Source organism: Nycticebus coucang, chromosome 9 (genome assembly GCF_027406575.1).
Source record: "Nycticebus coucang isolate mNycCou1 chromosome 9, mNycCou1.pri, whole genome shotgun sequence".
Lineage (NCBI taxonomy): Eukaryota > Metazoa > Chordata > Mammalia > Primates > Lorisidae > Nycticebus > Nycticebus coucang.
Window position 1 is genome coordinate 39,625,276 of NC_069788.1, and position 14,997 is coordinate 39,640,272.

The 14,997-nt window shown below is 48.0% G+C and overlaps 1 protein-coding gene across 4 annotated transcripts in view; it reads left to right on the plus strand.

The window, feature by feature from the left end:
* Nucleotides 1–698: 698 nt before the first annotated feature.
* MOCS1 (molybdenum cofactor synthesis 1) overlaps nucleotides 699–14,997 on the plus strand; it is a 29,767-nt gene continuing 15,468 nt past the window's right edge. For all 4 annotated transcript variants that reach the window (XM_053601179.1, XM_053601180.1, XM_053601181.1 and 1 more), the window contains exons 1-3: nucleotides 699–893; nucleotides 7,170–7,296; nucleotides 9,002–9,169. In XM_053601179.1, coding sequence (XP_053457154.1) covers nucleotides 774–893; nucleotides 7,170–7,296; nucleotides 9,002–9,169 — 415 coding nt within the window. In that variant the 5' untranslated portion in view covers nucleotides 699–773. The remainder of the gene's footprint in view (nucleotides 894–7,169; nucleotides 7,297–9,001; nucleotides 9,170–14,997) is intronic.

Below are 14,997 nucleotides of genomic sequence, written 5' to 3' on the forward strand. Positions count from 1 at the left end.
TCTACCCCTCAATTTTCTCAGTTGCAAAATGGACATTCTATTCATTTGGGGATTATTGTATTAAATGATGCTTAGTATGGTGCTCGGTGTGTAGGAAGCACTCAAAAAAGGATATCCACTTATTCTGTGACTTCTTCCTATTTACTCTTTTTTTCGAATGGAGAGATCAAAACTGTCAATGTGTTTTTGGGTCACAACTGGACCAAGCACCTTGAAAGATAGAACTGACTGTCCCACAATCAAGGTCTGAATAAGGTGAAGTGAGTGAGTTAAGTCATTTAAGTGCAGGATTGATCTTATTTTTATTTAAAATGTTGACATTTCGTAAATTTTTAATACTGATTTTGATTTTTCTTGAAATACTGCATTAAAATACCTTGTTAACCAAGTTTTCTTCGTCCCCTCCCCTTAAATTCTGCACCCAAGGCAGCGTCTCCTTCACTTGACCCTAGTCCTGCCCTGCCTGCTGAGCTATTAGGAACACCACGACCTAAATAGGAGACCGGAGTAGCCAGAGACACCCGGAGGAAGAGACCTGGCCAGGTCCCCGAGTTTACCCTTCTGCCCTGGATCACTTAACTGAGCCCAGGAAAGGGGCAGAGGGAGTGGACTACAGCTCCCAGAGGGCCGCGCGGCGCCCTCGCCGATTGGCTGCGCGGGCCCCGCCTTCGTCCCGCCCCCTGCCCCTGCCGAGTTGACCCGGGAGAACACCGGGCTAGTGAGCGCCTGAAGACACAGCTACCCTCGGAGGCTCGCCCCTGCGCGCAGGCTTCATGGCGGCGCGGCTGTTGTCCCGGATGCTGCAGCGCGTTGTGGGGTCCAGTGCCCGGAGCTGCAGCTCGGGGGCTCCGGTGACGCAGCCCTGCCCCGGGGAGCCCTCGCAAGCTTCCGCGGTGAGCCCACCCCACCCGCCCGCATCCACACCCAGCCAGGTTACCCAGAGCAGCACCCCAGCTCTACCGCAGGGCCCCTCTTCTGGGAGGGACCCCTCCGCGCTCTGCACCGGGCGGAGCGAAGGGCCCCAGATAACCTGCTCAAGTCTCACCCGCTCACCCAGCGGCTGGGTTCCTCGGAGACTCTCTTCAAAACCTCCCTGCCCTCAGCCATGCCGCCCGCTTCCAAGTCTAAGCATTGGTCAGAAATGGGGGCAACCAGGGGACTGGCATTTTGAGTCCAGAGAAGTGTTATTATTAGCACTCCCCAGCCCTGCCTGACCCCCAACCACTTCCCTAAATATTTTTCCCTCCCTGTCCCCAGAGTGGAGGTGTCTGACCCACGTGTTTTTGTGACATCTGCTTCACAGTGCGACTGACTAAACATGTCACCTTTGTGCTTCCAACAGTCAGTTATCGCTTTGTAGCCACAAGGCTCTGTGACCCATCCTTTACTGACTCTGTCTCGTTTTTATTAACTTTAGGAGAGTTCAGCCTCTTTCTACAGCATAACGAAGCAGGACTTGGCCTCTTCCCAGGGTACAGCTTCCTACCTCTCTGTGGGGTTTGGGGTAGGATCCCTCAGCCCTTGGCAGCACCCCTCAGATATGCTTCAAATCTGAAGAAGTTTTAAGTTTGTTCCTGTTCTTTTGCACATGTGGTTACAGAGTAATTTGGAAAGAAAAGCATCTCTCCATACAGCGAAACCTCTTTTCTAGACCTATCTAATAGTTCTTTTCCTGTCTCCCAGGATTAGGCTTCATGTCCTGGGATTCATTACATCACTGCTGCCCCTCCCTGTATTGCTCAATGGTGGAGAGGACTTCTGCCTAATTTGTGATTCCTCAGATAAGCAGACCCCTTTGCTGGGAAGTGTAGACTTTCTTAGTATCCTTGAACGCTGAGCTTTATTGAGGAAATGATAGGAAAGCAAAAATGGCTGAGAGATCTTTAAAGAATTTAAGAAAAGGGAAGTTTCTTCTCTACCCCCACCCCCATTTATTGTGTACTTTTCATGAAAGTACTTGTATGCTCAAGTGACTTCATGTGTGGTCTCATTTAGTCCTCACAATAAATTGTGTGAGGTGAGCAGGGTTGGTATTTTCAGGTGAGGTGGCCCATCAAAAAGTAACTTGCCTCAAGGCACAGAGCCAGAAATTGGGGAAGCGGGAACACAACTCTAAGGCCTGTGATTATACCTCCTCCCTATGGAGAGACCAGGGACAGAGGCTGGTCCCTCACACTGTAAGGGAAGGTATAACAGAGCAGGAAGAACATGGAATCTAGGGCAGAATGCTGGGGTGTGTTTCAGTCCCACTCCTTATTAGATGTGTGAGCTTCAGCAAGTTCCTTCACCTCTCAGTGCCTCAGTTTTCTCATCTGTAAAGTGAGGTAACTGTCTGCTCTGTAGGATGTTGTAGGGATTAAAATAATTAACATAATGCTAAGGACAAAGCCTGGCACGTGTAAATGCTGTAGGATGTCAATGCTGGCAGGGATTATTATTACTGTCCTTGCTGCCATTGGCACATGCTGTGTCCTGTTAGTTCCCTCCCACTTGGACATGCAGGATAGCCATTCTGCCAACTGTTTGCTCACAGGCCTTCCAACCTGGACTCCATTAGTGTTAGCCCCAGTGGACTGGTAGCTCCTGAGGGGGGGCGCTCCTCTGCCTCTAAGTGTTTCCTCACAGTGCTTAACACAGGTTGTGCAACCAGTGGATTCAACAAGTAGTTTGGAGGCCAGGTGCAGTGGCTCATGCCTATAATCCTTGTACTCTGGGAGGCTGAGGTGAGTGGACTGCTGAAGTTCAAGTGTTCAAGACAGCCTGAGCAAAGGGAGACCCCGTCTCTACTTTTCTACAAATGGAAAAACTAGTCTGGCATTGTGGTGAGCGCCTGTTGTCCCAGCTACTTGGGAAGCTGAGTCAGGGATGAGCCCAGGAGTTTGAGGTTGCTGTGAGCTATGATGCTACAGCACTCTAGTCTGGGCAACAGAGTGAGACTGTCTCAAACAAACAAAAACCAAGTAGTTATGGCTGTTTGAGCCTCAAACTAGTCGGGAGTCACATGGCATAGTAGACAGCACTGGACATGGAGGCCCATGTTTTCACCCTCTGATGTCACCTGGCTCCTGGGTTGTCACCTCTCCCTCATTTCATATCTCTAAAACCAGAGGCTTGGACCAGCCCGTTCTTAGATGGGGAGGACACAGAAATCTGTCTTTAAAAGAATCTCAGAGGTGGGATGAGACTGGAGGTAGATACATGTGTATATTTAGTTCATGCAGGGTCCCTCTACCCACACCTCTCCCTTACAGGGCTGGTGGGCTGCTTTGGTTGGGGGGTGCTTGGAGAGCCAAAATGGGAGACCTGGGGGCATTGTGTGTCAGGGTGTGGGTGTGAGAGAAGTGAGGTGTGAGCAGAGCTGGCTGTGAGGATAGTGGAAAGGAGGCTTTGGGCTAGGTCAGAGGACAGGGTGAGCACGTGGAAAGGCATGCGGTGGTGTGTGGGTCAGTGGAGAGGTAGGTGGGGGAGACACAGCAATCTGCCATCCTGACTGGGAGGCCCATACGATTTTCCCTACAGGTTTGAGCTCAGCCTGGAAGCACTGCACCCCTCTTTCTGCCTCTCAGGCTCCATGCAGCCTTGGTTGGGGCAACAACAAAGGGTTGCTGCCTGTGGCACGGGAGAAGGTGGGTCTGGACAAGGCAAAGGCATCCAGGTGTTCAGAGGGCCAGAAAGAACAAATTCTGGCTAGGGAATTAGGCTGGAAGGAAGTGGGTGTGGGAGAGGTGGGAGCAGCACTGCGGGACCTGGTGTGGGGAGTAAGGTAAAGGAGGGGGACGGCACTTTCCAGGGGGTAATCTTGACTTCTAACCTGCTCAGCTCCTCAGAATGCTCGTTTCAGTGAGGTGTGGCTATCCTTGCCAGGAAGCGCAGGTGTAAAGCCCTCACACTTAGGGCGGGAATGAGGGGGCAGGGAAGAAGAACCAGGCCTGGGGCTAAGCACTTTTTTTACTGGGTCCTCTCATTTAAGAAAAATTAATTTGGAGGGACCCTGGTATGTATCATCACAGTAGCAGGTGAATTGGGGCCACTGATGCTACTCTGCCTAGACTCTACAGCTATTTGAGGGCTAGCCTTTATTATTCAAATCAGATGCCCAAGGCCAGTGATGATCAGAGGAAGGCACTCTGAAGGCAGGGTCACCCCCTCAACTAACTTATTTGTACCACCCTTCCCCACCCCATTCCCCCAATCTGCATTGGGTAGACAAGAAATAACCAGTAGCATACATCAGGCTGTCCAGGGCCTGCTTATAGCACTAGTACTGGGAGCGCTGGGAGAGCTGAGACCTTACTTGTGCTACTTTGGGTGGTGGGATAACAACTGTGAAACTGTGCTTCAGGCCATCTGTCATTAGTAGACTTGGGAGGCCAGGATTTTATAGGGCTGGGAAGTTGACACAGTGGGAAAACATGATGGCACACAGAGGTGGTTGGTTCTCCATGATCACTTATTGAACACTTAACCATGTGCCAGGGACTCATGCAGTAGAATTAGGTGAGACTAGTATTCCCACGGTAGACACAAGGAAACCAGGCTTTAGAAAATTTAGGCCACTCGTTCAAGAGCTAGAGGCAGGCTTGTTATCCAGGTTTACTTGCTCCCAAGCCTGTGCTCAAAACCACAACAACCCCTGGATTACAATGGCACCTGACCCTGTGATGTCAGAAGGCCAGTGGTTGTAAGCCCTGGCTACCCAGTGGAAAGCTGGGGCACTCGGTGGAGTCAGACTCTTTAGGGTGGTGCTCTGTCATCAGTTCTTAGAAGCTCTTCAGGTGATTTTGATGAGCTGCTGGGGTTGAGAACCATTGCACTGGGCTAAACCATTTTGACAGTAGAGACCAACCTGGAAATGAATGGCTACCCCAGTGTAAGTGGGTTTGCACACGCCTTTACGTTAGAGCCAGGCCTATTTGTTGACGGACACAGTGGTTCAACACTTGGTTCCAACATACTGTTCTAGATGCTGGGGATACCGAGTCAGACAGGATGACTTCTCACACAGAGAAAACAGGCTGGCCCAGGCGGGGGCAATGTGAGCAGTTAGGGCTATCTGTTTATCTCTGGAGCCCCAGCCCTTCCTGAGTGAGCACTGTTGCTGTCTCCTCTGTCCTATATACCCCTGCATCCTGGGCTCCTTGACTAGTACTGATATTTTTTCCCTCTAGGAGCTTAACAGGGAAAACAAATGGAAAAATGAAAGTAGGGCATGCAGTGTTGGAGGAGAGAAGATGTGGGGATGAGGCTTGGTAATATCCACGTAGCGAGTTTGCGTGGCTGGCGGGGTGAGAGGGGTGTGTGTGTGTTTAGAAGTGGAGGTGCAGCCTGAAAGGATCTAGATAAGTTGACAAAAGTTCTCAAAAGTGAAAGCCGTGCGGCCTCTCCCATGGCATTTCCGTTCTGGATTGCTCCATCACACAGCTTGCTCTTGGGTTTCTGCTGAGTCATGCTCCTTGGTCCTCTCACGTGTTCCTACTTCCTGGGTTTATTTTGGCTCCTCCCTCACCCCTCCCCATATGTCAAGATGAAGGTGGCATCTTGGCAAGTGAAGCAGTAAAGTCTGCAGTGACAATGACTGAATTGCAAATAGCTGTTGGTGAAAAGGAGGGTGACAGTAAATTTGGATTCCAGGTGGCAAATGGGATTCTGGATTATGAAGCAGCCCCTGCCCCACCACCATGGCTACCCCTGGAGAGGAAGCAGGGGCGAGTTTGAGCTTTCTCTGTCACACCACGGGGAGGGAGGAAACGACTGTTATGATTACAGCAGACCAGTTCAGAGAAGGGATTGCTGCTTGTTTCCCATGGGAATGAGAGCAGAGCCTCTCAGAGGAAGTGGGAAACTGGTCTTGGGTGGTAGATTAAGGAAAGTTTTATGAACCCAGGAAAACCATGGAAGTACTCCCACACACTCCCACTGGTGCCTCTTCTGTCTTTGAGTTAATCAATAGCTCTTGACCCTGGCTACAGATTAGGATCATACTGACAGGAACAACTGCCCTAGAGATCTAGCTTCCTTTGGTCTTCAGTGGAATATTGAGTTCCCCAGGTGGTCCTGATGTGCAGGCAGGGATGAGTAACGTACTGAAGTAAATGTTTCCTTCTCCTGGCATAGGTTTGCAATTTACCCTGGACCTCTGAAGAGCCTAAGGCCTCTGCTCTTGTAAGAAGTCATGATAATCCTAGTACCTGCCAGCTTCTTATCCCCCCCAGCCCCCACCTTTACTCCTAGCAGGACAACCTTAGCCCATAACTGTGTTCTTATTTTACACCTGGGAAGAGAGTCTTGGAGAAGTTAAGGAACTTTCCAGGATGCCAGTCACACCTGGAGTTCTCAACTCCCATTCCCAACAGAGCCCTGTTTGGAGGTCTCATGGATGACCACCATGGTCTTGATTTCTTTGTCCTAAAGGTTCTAGAGACGTGACTTCTCCCCACCCTAGTCATCATTCTGCCTGCTTTCTTGGATTCTCTGTGTAATCAGAGGAAAGAATTTGAAACCTAATATCAGAAGACATGGATTTGAATCTTGGTTCTGCCAAGAGTGTTCTAGTACCTCATTAGAGCCTTAGTTATAATTATCCCTGTGGGGTGGGTGTGGGAATTGAGCAGAGAGTTTGGAAACTTTAAGATGCTTGGTAAATATTACTTCCTTGTAGCAATTATCTCATCAGCATCTGACAGGATCCAGGGTGGTGCCCTCCATGGAGGAGAGAGAGCGGGTGTGGGAAGAGTCTCAGGTTGGCTCCCTCCTTTTCCACCCCAGGACAAGTCTGGGCCTTGCTTAGACCCTGTAGCATTCTCTTTCCGTCTAGACCCTGTACAATGGGTACGTCATCCTTTCTGGCTCTGGATAGTGTGAAATATTAGGACTGAATAAAGAGCGCCGAGTTCCCCCTTGCCCCTCCCTCCACCTTGCTGCCTAGCCAGAGATCTCACACCCTCACTGAGGGCCCAGGGTGTGGGCCCTTCCCTTCCGTCCTACTCCTCACTCTGTAAATGAGAGGGACAATCTCAGCTTCCCAAGGATTGTGAAAAGGTTAGAAGTGCTGTACAGATGTCGGCGTGAGGGCAGGGGCAGTTGGTATCTGGGGCTATCTCAGTTCTCCCTGTGCCTTCCCCCCAGCCCAGTATCAGGGTCCTAAGTTCCTCCCTGCCCTGTCCTTGCAGGATCTGTCCAGACGGAGGCAGTTCCTGCGGGAGCATGCAGCCCCCTTCTCTGCCTTCCTCACTGACAGCTTCGGCCGGCAGCACAGCTACCTACGGATCTCCCTCACGGAGAGGTGCAATCTCAGATGTGAGTTGCCTTCCTGGACCCTCTCTGAGCTGCTGTCTCTCTGCTGAAGCAGTTCTCAACCCCCATTCCCAAAATTCTCCCCAGTCCTCGTATGCTGCTTCCTAACCTCCACACCTACCTACTTTGCTTGCCAGGCTAGGTGAACTTCAGGGGCAGGACAGGGGTCAGCGTTGAGTTTTATGATTGTGAAAACTGGGTTCTACTCAGGATTAGATTTGAGAACAGAATCACGATTGGGTCTAGGGAGATTGGGTCCTGGACCTCTCACTCTTCAGGGTTCCTTCTTCCTGTTTCCCTGTAGTTCCCAAAGACCAGCACGTGGCTGGGCGTTGGGGGGTGGACATTATAAACAAGTGCAGTACACAGCAGTGCCCTGGGCTGCTGGCCATGGAGACAGTTCAGTCCCATGATGCATCAGCTGAGGCCAGGCTGATACAAGCAGTGCGCAAGTCGTAATCCCAAGCCAGAAGCACTCCGGGGGACTTGCACCTTTACCTCTTCCCACCTTCCTCCCTGTCACCCTCCCTCCTTCTGTCCTTCCTTCCTTCTGTTGTACTTCATTATAAGAAATGTGTTTACTGCATGGCTCAATAAATGGATACAAATCTGTTTAGGAAATGTTTAACCAAACAAAACATACTGTACATAATACATACTTATATTCCTACTTACTCTCTTTAATCTCAAAACACCAATTCTGGACCTAGATTACTAATTTGACTTTATGACCCTCTGACAGATGCTGACCCAATCCTTAATAAAACTGTGCTACAGCTGGGCACAGTGGCTCACTCCTGTAATCCTAACACTGTGGGAGGCTGAGGTGGGTGGATTGCCTGAGCTCGCAAGTTCAAGACCAGCCTGAGCCAGAGCGAGACCTCATCTCTAAAAAACAGCAGGCGTTGTGGCGGGCGCCTATACTCTCAGCTACTTGGGAGGCTGAGGCAAGAACTGTTTATTTAGCCCAGGAGTTTAAGGTTACTGTGAGCTGTGACGCCACAGCACTCTACCCAGGGTGACAAAGTGAGACTCTGACTCTAAATAAATACATAAATAAATAAAGTTCAGATTTATTAAAAAAAAAAAAAAACAACCGTGCTACAGAAGCATTGGTAAAGAGTGGCACCCTCCATCTTCGCGGCTCCCCTCACGTACCCCCTTCTCCTTCACCCTGTACAAGTGGCACCTCAGTTCTCCAACCCAAACGGTGGGACTAATGAGGAGCTGAACTAGATAGGTGGTTGTAGCTGCACGGAAGGCAGCTTTACCAGGCCAGTCAGTGTTTCTCTCTCCCCACGGCCTGTGCAGAGAAAGGTGACTGCTGCCTCAGCTGGAGGAAATGAGGGAAGAGGAGCAGTGCCAGGACAAACAGGCCCCAGGCCCTGGCTTTTCCAGACAGGCCCTGCCCAGCCACCCTTTGGCTGAGGGTGTCAGGCCTTGGCGCCCTCTGCCTCAGGCCAGGTTCTGCCCAGCTCATCTTTAACCTGTGTCTGTAGCCCCCACCTGAGGGATGTTATAACCAGGTGGGGGCAGAGAGTTAACACTTCAGAGATGAAACAAGTGAGGCCCAGAGGGATACTGGTCTCGGTTTGTACTACCTGGGATTTGGTAAGGTCTCTCCTTACTGTCCAGATGGAGTTCAGGGAGACTTGGGGCCTGCCATGCCTGTCGTCTGCCTACCTTCATGTCCCTGTCCTTCTCTCAGGTCAGTACTGCATGCCCGAGGAGGGTGTTCCTCTGACCCCCAAGGCTGACCTGCTGACCACAGAGGAGATACTGACCCTTGCCCGCCTCTTTGTGAAGGAAGGTATCACCAAGATCCGCCTCACAGGTGGAGAGCCACTCATCCGGCCAGATGTGGTAGACATTGTGGGTGAGTTGGACAAAAGTTGTCACTGCTCTTCCCAGCCGGACTCCAGTATTAATGTAATGCAGATTACTTGAGGACTGTTTTGCTCATCTGTGGTGTCAGATATTATGAAAAGTATGCATTGACCTTTTCTTTTACTCATCAGCCATCATGTTTGTGCATTTGATATATGGCCTGAGACAACTCTTATTCTTCCATTGTGTGGTAAAAAGAAAGAAAGGTTGGACACCCCTGACAGAGCATGATGCCCACTTAGTCCTATAATACCTCTGAGACAGGTGCTATTATTATAAATTCAAATGTGATAGGAAAATGAGGCTTAGAGGTTGGATAACTTGCCTAAGATCCCAGTGGCTGGCTGTCACATTGAGCCCAAAGTCCTCCCCAGGAGCCCACATGACCTGGCTCCTGCTGACTTCTTGGCCTCGCACCTGGTCCTCTGCCGCAGCTTCCTTCCCAGTCACATTGCTGGGCTTTTGCATGTGCTGTGCCCTTTGCCAGGAGCTCAGGACTCCCTGCTTGACCTCCCCCAGGCCTCTGCCAAAACATCATCTCCTCCACAAGGCCTTCTTTGACCATGCTGTCTGAAGTGCATCCTCACATGCACTAGACACTCTCCTAGAAGGTGGCAAGCTACAGCCTGGACCAAATCTGGGTTACCACCTGTTTTTGTCTGATTTGCAAGCTGAGAGTGTTTTTCATATTCCTAAATGATAAGGGAAAAATACTCCAAAGAAGAATAATATTTTCTACTGTGTGAAAACTCTATAAAATTCTCACTTTGGTGTCCACTAATAAAGTTTTGTTGGAACATAGCCAGGCCCATTCACTTAAGTGCTACCCACGGCTGCTTTTACAAAGTTGAATAGTTACAACAAAAATTATCATGACACTGGCTGGCGGAGTGGAAAATGCTTACTATCTGGACTTTTATAGAAAAAGTGTGACAACCCCTTCCCTACTCCCTTACCCTAACTTTTTTTTTTGTTTTTAAATAGCATTTGTCTCATCCTGGTGCTGTCATTGGGTTGTATGCTTGACTTTTCACCTGTCTCATCCATTAACTAATATGAAAGCTCAGTTGCTGGGGCAGGTTTTGCTTACTGCACCTGGAACCAGGCATGGCACTTCATTGGTGCTCACTCAGACTTGCTGAATGAATGAACTGTGGGTTGAGTACCATCTCTCAATTGTGCCTCTTACCAGTAAGTTTTTAAATCTGTGCCAGGCAGCTTCTTAGAGCTGAGAGGCAGGCCGGCTTCTAGGAAAGGGCTGAACTTGTTGAACCCAGCTGCATGCCAGGCCCAGGCCCCTCATTCAGGCCCTTCCCTCCACCCACCGCCTGCTAGGATGGGTTCCACTTTGTGCCAGGGACTGTGGGAGAGCAGAGGGGGTGAGGATGGTCAGGAAGGGGCAGGGTACTGAGCACAGACACAGGCACTCGGAGCTCTCCACAGAGGCCCCTGACTGGCACAATGGGAAGAATGGGACCCAGGAAAGTTGGCAGACCTGATCCCATCTGCCATGTGAACTTAAGCAGGTTCCTACTTCACCCTGGGCCTCAGTGTCCTCAACTGTGGACAAGCCACTTTTCTGCTGTGATGGTCCTTGGTTATTGGTCCTTGCTGATGGCATGAGATGGGCAAGGAATGATAGCCACATAGATGCTGGTTAGGACAAGGACCTGCCTGTGCCACCTGCTTCTGACGATGTGCCTCCTGCCTCCAAGGGGCTGGGGAGGTGGGCGGGAGCGAGAAGGACTTAACCATCCCCACCCGTCCCCTTCCCTAGTCCTTCAAAAAGAATGGCAACCTTGCCACCTTGAATTCTTGTGCTGTTCTTGTGAACACTTTGACGTCTCTCAGAATAGCTTCTTTGATTTTCCCCAGAGGTGCTGCTTTGGAGCAAAATAGCTCTGAAGGTTGGGGATGGTGGGTGCTAGTAGGGGAAGGAGGGCTCAGGGAAAGGGAGGGAACAGAATTTAGGGCTGGGATATTAACAGACACTTGTCCCCACCCTCCTGGGTGAGAGTTTTGAGGGACCCCCCACCTAGAGGGTGGAATGAAAAGATGGCAGGTTTCTGGTCTCTGTCTGAAGCTCTGTCAGGCTTGGGGGACTCCTTAAGGGAAGAGTCTGCCCCTCAGTGCTCTTGGGCGCCCCCTGTCTGCAGTCATCAGTGATGCCCTCTGCCCATGCCTTGCCTCTCCAGGGCTTCTCTAGGCTGCTGGTGTGTGTGTGTGTGCGTGTGTGTGTGTGTGTGTGTGTACAGATTCCTCTGCCCCTTCTCTTCAGCTGAGATGAATTTAAAGCACTGTCCAATAGAACTTCCCAAGGTGATAGAAGCATTGTGCAGCTCTGTTGTCTGATACTGGTGTGTGTGTGTGTGTGTGTGTGTGTGTGTGTGTGTGTGTGTGTGTGTGTGTACAGATTCCTCTGCCCCTTCTCTTCAGCTGAGATGAATTTAAAGCACTGTCCAATAGAACTTCCCAAGGTGATAGAAGCATTGTGCAGCTCTGTTGTCTGATACTGGTGTGTGCGTGTGTGTGTGTGTGTGTACAGATTCCTCTGTCCCTTCTCTTCAGCTGAGATGAATTTAAAGCACTGTCCAATAGAACTTCCCAAGGTGATAGAAGCATTGTGCAGCTCTGTTGTCTGATACTGGTGTGTGTGTGTGTGTGTGTGTGTGTGTGTGTGTGTGTGTGTGTGTGTACAGATTCCTCTGCCCCTTCTCTTCAGCTGAGATGAATTTAAAGCACTGTCCAATAGAACTTCCCAAGGTGATAGAAGCATTGTGCAGCTCTGTTGTCTGATACTATATGGCGGCCACTAGCCACACATAGGTCTTGAGCACTTAACCTGCTACTAATGTGACTGAGAAACAGAATTTGTAATTTTATTATATTTTAATTAGTTTAAATAGCCTCATGTGGCCAGCAGCTGCCATGTTGGACAATAAAAGAGGGATTTTTTCAGAAGAAGAAAGAAGGGAACTAAATATGCAAGTACTGTAATAGTTTTGGAGGAGTTTGCAGAGCCTTTGTTTTGAATCCTAACTTCAAGAACGACTGTCACCATCAGATGAGCTTGGCTTAGCTTTAGAATCACTTAGTGTTGTAGCCTCTTCCTTAATTTTTTTTCTTTCTTTCCTACTTTCTTTCCTCTCGCCCTTCTTTCTTTTCCTCCCTGCCTTTTTCTTATAGATAGCTAGATCTCAGAGCTTAAAGTACACAAGAGGCCTAATACAATAGAAAGCCATTGGCAGATTTTAAAAAGGGCTTTGCTTTGTTTTGTTTTTGATAGACTCCAATTACATAGAATTAGATAAATTCATAATCCTCGGTTCATGAGATATTCTCATAATTTGTCCGTGTATATCTACTTTATTCATGTTCATTGCATGTTTTAATAATGTTTTAAATTTCTAAGGAAACCCTACATTCCACGAATTTTGTTTTGTTTTGTTTAAGAACACTGGCCAGAGCTTTTACCCACTTGTCTGGCCTTCCCTGTCCTGTCTGTACAGCTCCCCTACCCCCAACCTGAAGTAAATACTCCTACATTTTATGTTTGTCATTTCTTTGCATTTTAAAAAGTAGATGTTAGATCTTTGAACTTACAAGTACCATGCTGTGTGTAGTCTTTCAGGGCTTACTTTTTTGACTCAAGTGAAATGCGTACATCATGTAGAGTGGCTCTTTTCCTTTCCCTCTGGGGTCTGCTGTTCCATGATGTGACTAAACCCTTCTTTCTTCTTTTTTTTTTTTTTTTTTTTTTTATTGTTGGGGATTCATTGAGGGTACAATAAGCCAGGTTACACTGATTGCAATTGTTAGGTAAAGTCCCTCTTGCAATCATGGCTTGCCCCCATAAAGTGTGACGCACACCAAGGCCCCACCCACCTCCCTCCTTCCCTCTTTCTGTTTCCCCCCCCATAACCATAATTGTCATTAATTGTCCTCATATCAAAATTGAGTACATAGGATTCATGGGTTCCAGTCTTTTCTGTAGTAAACAGTGCTGCTTTGAACTTTGTCTGTCATTAACATATCCGGTGGTACTACTCTAGGAATGGAATGGCTGGATCATAAGACATGTAAATGTTTAACTTTAGAAAACAATTTGCCATTGCTTCATTAAGTGGTTGTGCCGATTTATACTCTCGCCAGCAGCCTATGAGATCCTGCTGAACATCTTCCCCAACACTTAGTAATATCATTCTTGATTTTTGCCAGTTGGATAAAATAATATTTCAGGTGGTCTTGATTTGTATTTGCCTGTTTAAGAATGATATCAGGCATCTGTTCACATGTTAATTAGCGTTCTCTCTCTCTCTCTCTCCAGACACCCCCACACACATACTCATGCATACAGGCATATACACATACACACATGTATATTTTCTTTTTCTCTGTAATACCTGTTGATATCTTTCACCTATTTGTCTATTTGGTTCTTTGTCTTTTCATATCGATTTAGTAAAGCTTCTTTACATACATTGCACACATCTTTTCCCAGTCTGAAAAATCAAGCTATACCTTTCATAGTGATTCTTTTGGTCAGTAGCAATTTTTTTTTTTTTGAGACAGAGTCTCAAGCTGTCACCCTCTGTAAAATGCTGTACCGTCATAGCTCACAGCAACTCAAACTCTTGGGCTTAAGCGATTCTCTTGCCTCAGCCTCCCAAGTAGCTGGGACTACAGGCACCGGCCACAACACCCGGCTATTTTTTGGTTATAGTTGTCATTGTTGTTTGGCAGGCCTAGGCCGGATTTGAACCTGCCAGCTCTGATGTATGTGGCTAGTGCCCTAGCCGCTTGAGCTACAGGTGCCAAGCCCATAGCAGTTTTAAAGTTATCATTTTTCTCCTTTTATGGTTAGTACTTTTTACATCTTGTTAGTGAAACACCCAACTGAGTGTCAGATCAACTACTAGTGTTTTCTTCAAGTTTTGCATTTAAGTTCCTACTTCATCTGTGATGCAATTTCTTGCAAGCTTTTTACTTTTGTGCATTTGAGATGATTTTATTAGGTTTGTATGTGTTTAGAATTGTTACGTCTTTTGGATAAATCAAACTTTTCATCATTATGTACTGGGTCTTTCTATTTAACGATCTTAAGATCTATGTATTTTATTTTACTTAAGTTATATCAGCTTTCTTTTGGTTTTAGTATGTTTGTGTCTGTTTTCATCTTTTTACTGCAAACCTTTCTGTTCCTATACTTTAGATATACAGAGGGTACCCCCCCAAAAGTACTTACATTCTAAGAAAACAGAAAAACTGTATTTAAATTGTAATACTATACACCAATAATAAAAGATAAATGCTAGTCCCATTTGACTTCTGCAATTACAAGAGGTGCTCAAAGCGGTTACCATCAGTGTCCAGACACTCTGCCTATGGTACGTTCATGCCGCTTCAAGTGTCCACTTGCATCACTCGCTGCACATGCCATTCCACCATTCCATTTTCTTCCCGAAGTACCACCCCTGTAGCTGGTTATCTATGGTACACCACATCCTTTATGGTCCCTCATAGGTGGAAGTCATGGGGTGCTAAGTCAGGAGAATGTGGAGGAAACTCAGCTGTCCCTCTTTGTCCTATCCATTGTCCTGGCAAATTCTCAGTGAGGTCAGCTCTCACGTCTTGGTTTATGTAATAATCTCGGGATGCAAACTTCCCGTTTTGCTGTTTTAAGAATGTGTCATGTGCACATTGGCAGACATCTGTGGTGAGTGTGTAAACTATTCCAATATCACAGCAGAAGAAACAGCTTTGGGAGGCCTCCTGGGTCTTCCCTGGTGCACATCACACAGCACCCCGCCTCTTAGC